The sequence below is a fragment of the Ipomoea nil genome, unplaced genomic scaffold (genome assembly GCF_001879475.1).
Source record: "Ipomoea nil cultivar Tokyo-kokei standard unplaced genomic scaffold, Asagao_1.1 scaffold2480, whole genome shotgun sequence".
In the NCBI taxonomy this organism is placed as follows: Eukaryota; Viridiplantae; Streptophyta; class Magnoliopsida; order Solanales; family Convolvulaceae; genus Ipomoea; species Ipomoea nil.
In genome coordinates this window covers 3,960,998-3,966,978 of record NW_017618908.1, presented here as the reverse complement: position 1 = coordinate 3,966,978, position 5,981 = coordinate 3,960,998, and the positions used below count along the sequence as shown (strand labels likewise).

The 5,981-nt window shown below is 37.2% G+C and overlaps 1 protein-coding gene across 1 annotated transcript; it reads right to left on the bottom strand.

Moving 5' to 3' along the window:
• Positions 1–332: 332 nt before the first annotated feature.
• On the bottom strand, positions 333–3,371 carry LOC109152660 (probable isoaspartyl peptidase/L-asparaginase 2). Its single transcript, XM_019300305.1, has 4 exons — positions 3,139–3,371; positions 2,057–2,290; positions 1,675–1,761; positions 333–973 (listed from the first exon to the last, which is right to left on the bottom strand). Exons 1-4 carry the CDS (start codon positions 3,298–3,300, stop codon positions 482–484), a joined length of 975 nt encoding a protein of 324 aa, XP_019155850.1. The 5' UTR covers positions 3,301–3,371; the 3' UTR covers positions 333–481.
• Positions 3,372–5,981: the final 2,610 nt, after the last annotated feature.

Below are 5,981 nucleotides of genomic sequence, written 5' to 3'. Positions count from 1 at the left end.
TTTTTTTGTTTTTTTTTTAAATTTACATTTTTTATATAAATAAATATTATTATTTTAATTTTTTAAAAGTATATTTTTTAAAAAAAGTTAATCTAACTGGCATGTTATGTAACATCTTGTGTAACAGATGACTTAAAAGTAACATGCTATTATAGGTTAAATAGGTTAACTGTACAAATTTAACAAGTTTAAGAATCTAATTGAAAGTTTTTTAGTTTAAGTGTGATTGCACTCTAGTATATAGTTCAAGGGTCTATTTGACCCATATCCATAATAATAATAATAATAATAATAATAATAATAATAATAATAATAATAATAATAAAACAAACTAAAACCATTGCAAATTTTCATTAAACTAGCATAAGTTTATTAACAAAAGAGCAGGCAGGCAAAAGCAGCAAAATAAACATTAACATAAAGGCGAAGAAAGATCAAAGAGATGATAACAATGGCGGATGGAGCTAAGCTTCAGCTATATTCACTCCCAAATCCCGACCTCCATGAAACCATCTTCAGTAGCGCAGCCCCTAAACATTCCATTACAGTTGAAGCCATACGCCACCTCCCCCGTATTCGACACCGCGATCAGCCCGGCGAAGCCCTTGTCCAGCCGCTTCTTCACCACAAAGTCCACCGCCTCCTGGAGGCCCAGCCCCTTGTACTCCATCACCGCCGCCACGTCCCGCGCCAGCGTGCCGCGGATTATGGCCTCGCCTTCCCCCGTGCACGACACCCCGCAGAGATCGCACGCGTACGTCCCGGCGCCGATCAGCGGCGAGTCCCCGATCCGCCCGGTCATCTTGTTCATTAGCCCCCCTGTGGAGGTCGCCGCCGCGCACCGCCCTTGCCCGTCCACCACCACGCACCCCACCGTCTCCGGCGCGTACACGCTTATCGGTAAACCGTTCATCACTATTGGGCTCTCCATTGCTCCGCCGCAGGTTGTCTCCAATGGGATTCTATAGTCGAACTGTACGACCAAAACAATATTAAATATTAAAAATACTCAAATACTTCAATTATCTCAAGATTCAATGTATCAAATTAATCTATGTGCAGATAGAGGTATGGGTATAGGTATGGGTATGGGTATATATATATATATATATATATATATATATATATATATATATATATATATATAGTCATGCCGAGCTGATTGGGTTAACTTGACAGAAATAGACAACTTAACTTGGCTAAGTTAGACGCTAGGCGACCAAATAAACCGAGTTAGGTGCTCTAAGCGGACGTCTAGGGAGAAATCACCACAGTCTAGGCGCACCTAGTACGTAGGCGCACCTAGTACGGGCGTCTAGGGAAATCACCACGGTCTAGGGGCACCTAGCGCGGGCGTCTAGAGAAATCACCACAATCTAGGGGCACCTAGCGCGGGCGTCTAGGGGAAATCACCACAATCTAGAGGCACCTAGCGCGGGCGTCTAGGGGGAAATCACCACAATCTAGGGGCACCTAGCGCGGGCGTCTAGGGGGAAATCACCACAGTCTACGGGCACCTGGCGGGGGCATCTGGGAAGAAATCACCATGGTCTAAGGATACCTAGCGTTAAGATCTAGCCTAGGCAGGAGCCTAGACCGATTTTTGCAACAATGTTAAAAACATTAAAAATTCTTGTAATATTTTAATAAAAAGATAGTGTTGAGAGAGTATACAAGGATTGTGTTGGCTTCTTTAGCCAATTTGAGCATTCCAACATTGTCCTCAGTGATGAAGTATGAATTGTCCACCAATTCCACTCCCTAGACAAAAGACAATAAGGGTGAAAATGGAACTTAATTTGTAAAGAAAATATAATATAAAGGGAATGAATTAATTTAATAAATAATTAAATTCACTTAAAAGATCTTCTATTGATAAACATCCTGATATGTACACGTGAAATCTTGAATCTATGACCTCAAAAAAAGTCAATCTGTAGCCTGAAGTCCTGCTGATTTATCTCAACAATTTTATTTTTTTTAATATAATTATTAATTGTATAAAAAATCTTTCAAATTTATTGCAGTACTTATTAATTACTAAAATTAAATGAACCTGTTTTTTAGCAAATTCTTCGGCACCAGAGAAGGCCAGGTAAGAGTGGGGTGACTTGTCCATGACGAGGCGAGCCAGCGAGATGGGATTTTTCACGGTGGTGACGCCGGAAACGGCGCCGCACCGGCGACCTTCTCCGTCCATGATGCTGGCTTCCATCTCCACCGTACCATTCTCAGTCAGCGCAGATCCACGGCCGGAGTTGAAGAATGGGTCAGTCTCCAGTTCTCTCACCTACAAAACCATAAAACACATTTTACTTTTCTTTTTTTTAACCATAAAAATTTATTATATGGTTGGGAGAATGGGAGTTAATGCCTTGATCCTTAACGTCCAGATTGCATGCAAAAATAATAATTATTATTATTATTATTTACTTTACAACCACCACCAAACTCTTCATGCAGATGAAACAAAAGTTTTTTTTCCCTTTTTTATATTATTACTTGCCCATGGCCCCACACTTCTTGTGTTTTACAGATCACAGTGATTCAGAGGCTTCTCAAGCTCCCCAAATCCTGTATCCGAGGTCTACTATTATGTTTGTAATTCACCTGGAATTAATTAAACTAGTTGTGCATTATGCATTAAATGATTTTTTTTCATAATATATTTAGAATAATTATTAAATATTTCCAGGAACAGAAACCCGACAAAAGGGGAAAGGTTGTGTTTGGTTCACACATAAGAATAAAAATTGGAATTGGTATCAAATACTTGATAATGATAATGTGTTTTGATGAACGTATTTTGTATATTTAGTAGTATGGTGGAATGAGAATGATTAGACTCAGGATGAATAATGGGATGAAACCATAGACTAAGGATGAATAATGGAATGAAACCATATAAAATAAGGGCATGAATTTTTTCATTAATGGGATATTTCAAATCCATATTAGTGTTTTAAAAATCAGTCAACCAAACAATAACACCTAAGGCTAAACCTGTCAACCAAACACACATGAATCAAATCAAAGTAATGTAAAAAATAAATCCGAAAAAACAGGGCGGCGGAGGGAAAGGCGGGGAATGGTGATCGGAAAAGAGGGAGATAGAGAGAGAGAGAGAGAGAAACGTACGACGAGTTCGACGACGTCGATGGCGGGGAGAGAGCCGCGGAGGGCGGCGATGCCAAGATTGAGGCAGCGAGTGAGGAGTTGTTTGGCCGCTTCTTGGCGTTCGAGTGGGAGGTTAGGATCAACGCCAGCGCCGCCGTGCACCGCTATAGCCCAACCGCCCATCTTTCTCTTCTCTCTGAATCTCTCCGCCGTGACGCTAATGCTTTCTATGCGCTGCTTGTTTCGTCATCGCCTCAGGCCCGCCCTAAATATAGACCCCGGCTCCCGAAGGTGGCGGGTTGTAAATATTTGGAATAACCAAGGCTATTTTAGGAATTTCACGTTTAATCCCCCCTGTACCAACCACGCGCTTCATTAAAACCGTTCATCTGACGCATCTCCACCTGTCGCGGGTATTGTGCACGTGTGATTTCACTGGTGATGCAAATGCCACGTTTGAATTTCTCAATCTTGTAATTCATATTTATCTGGGAATAGTGTTTTTTTCCGTTAAAGAAATATTTGGTAATTCCTTCCAAAATTTAAACTTGTTTCTTAATAATAGAGCAAATATATCTGAAAATGTTTTTTTTTTTTTTGGTACTACTTACTCTATGTAGTCTACCCATATATAATTTCAATCAACAATGACATAAATACTATCATCATACCCGTGCCCGACAAAACAAAGAGACTACTATTATTTTTAATCAATGCTCTAAAATTTGAATGTAAAAAAAAAAAAAAAAAAAAAGACTAATTCAAAATTTTTTTGTTTATTATCCTATATTCCCATCTAAGAAATTGTATACTTATCTAAGAACTTGTATACTTATTTGATCCAATGTTCGTCTCTAGAAAAAAATATCTTTAAATATTATGATAACGAATAAAAAATATGAAATGTCCCTATGACATTAGTTTAATAAATAAAAAATCTTAGTTAAGACTAGCTTCCAACCGAAGGATGGGAATTCAATAGACTCCTAATATATACATGTTCCCTAAGTTTTGTTCTTATATTTTAAAGTATTGTGGTTTCCTATTTCCCATTTTTGCTTCCCATTTCCATACTACATATGCAAAATTCATTAAAATTACATAATATCTGTCCAAATTGAAATAACTTACAAATCATTATTTTTGGGTGTACTTAGAATTTTCACTGTCAGACATAATGACTAATCCCTTGTTGGATTATAGGTACCTCTTTTCTTTTGAATGGGACAGTAGGCGATTTAAGGTTGCTCTATATCCAAAGTCAATGATCAAACTCTCGACCTTTGGTTAAGGATGGATGAGTCTCTTCCACTCAACCACAGCCCCCAGGTTCTTACAAATCATTATTTACTAGGGATGGCAACGGGACGGGACGGAGACGATGAGTATACTCCCCGTTCCCGTCCCCGCGGAGATTTTGGCGGGAACGGGGAATCCCCATCCCTGTCAATGTGAAACTTATTTTACGAAAATGTGAAACTGGTACAATTTAAAAAAAAAAAAATGAAAATCCGTAAGTCATAATAAGCTTATTTTAAAAAACTATAATCCTAATCCTAGTATCTAATCTAATAAAACTAATAATCTAATTCCTAATCCTAATCCTAATATTTAACATAGTATATATAATCTAATTCCAAATATCTAACATAGTATATATAATCTAATTCCAAATATCTAACACAGTATATATAATCTAATTCCTAATCCTAATATCTAACAGAATGTGTGTGTGTATATATATATATATTAAATTTTCGGGGACGGGACGGGACGGGGCGGGGAGAAGTATCTCCGTCCCTGCCAGAGAATTTCACAAATTCTCCATTTTCCGATCCCCAATATTTTTTCCCGTCACCGTCTCCGATCCCCAATATTTTTCTCCGTTTCCTTCCCCATCCCCTACAGAGACGGGACACATTACCATCCCTATTATTTACAATGAATCTAAACCCTCCATTTCTTATATACGATACTCATATCTTCACCATTCATACGTCCTTCAACTTTCGTACTACATACATGATACAACCCTATCTTTATTATAGTTCGAATCAGTCATCGAATTTGCCTTGCATCATGAAAATCTAGTCCATACAAAATAATAGCAGATTCATATATAAGTATATAACCAATTACATGATTGACTTAATCAATGTTAGTACATATATACGTACAAACATATAAACAAACCATAGCCATAGAATGAAAAAGGGGCTTTAACAAAATTGTTTGATATATAAAACCTCCTCCTCTTTGTCAAAAAACGAAATTGTTTTATGGTAGGGAAGGTGCGTGCATCTTATGTAGATTCCAGATCCAGTGCTGGGACCAAACAAGATTCCATTACAATGTTACATTAAAATACATCCACCTCACAAAATCTCAGAATTCTGGAGTGTATGTATATAATATGTATGTATCCAACTTCTTTGCACAATGTTTTCTTAATCGATTTTGTCCGCTGCTATACATTTTCTTATTCCGAAAACGACATAATCTTTTGTACCTTATTATCCTCGCAATTGTTATACCGTGAACCATTTCCTTTTTTAATACAGGAGGTTTTTGAATTTACGCTAGACATATTATCAATTGTTTAGGTTTTGAGTCTCTTGGTGACTTCCTATGTCTTCACTCTTCGGTCAGAATTGAACCCTCATACTGTCGTTGAATAATATATTCAAGGTAATTCTTGAACAATTGAGTTAAGCTCTACAAGAAAACCATGATTTATATATAGTAATATACACCATCAACATACGATTTTTTTTCTCTTTTAGTATTACCAATGTCTTTGTAGTGTAGTGTACTATTTATTTTTTAAAGGTTCATTTTAATATATTACTTAAAAATGAATTTTT

Coding starts and splice junctions, on each gene's coding strand:
- LOC109152660 (XM_019300305.1), bottom strand. CDS start 3,300: ATGGGCGGTTGGGCTATAGCGGTGCACGGCGGCGCTGGCGTTGATCCT. Junction 1,762..2,056: donor AAGAATTTGCTAAAAAACAG/GTTCATTTAATT, acceptor TCTTTTGTCTAG/GGAGTGGAATTGGTGGACAA. Junction 974..1,674: donor AAGAAGCCAACACAATCCTT/GTATACTCTCTC, acceptor TTGGTCGTACAG/TTCGACTATAGAATCCCATT.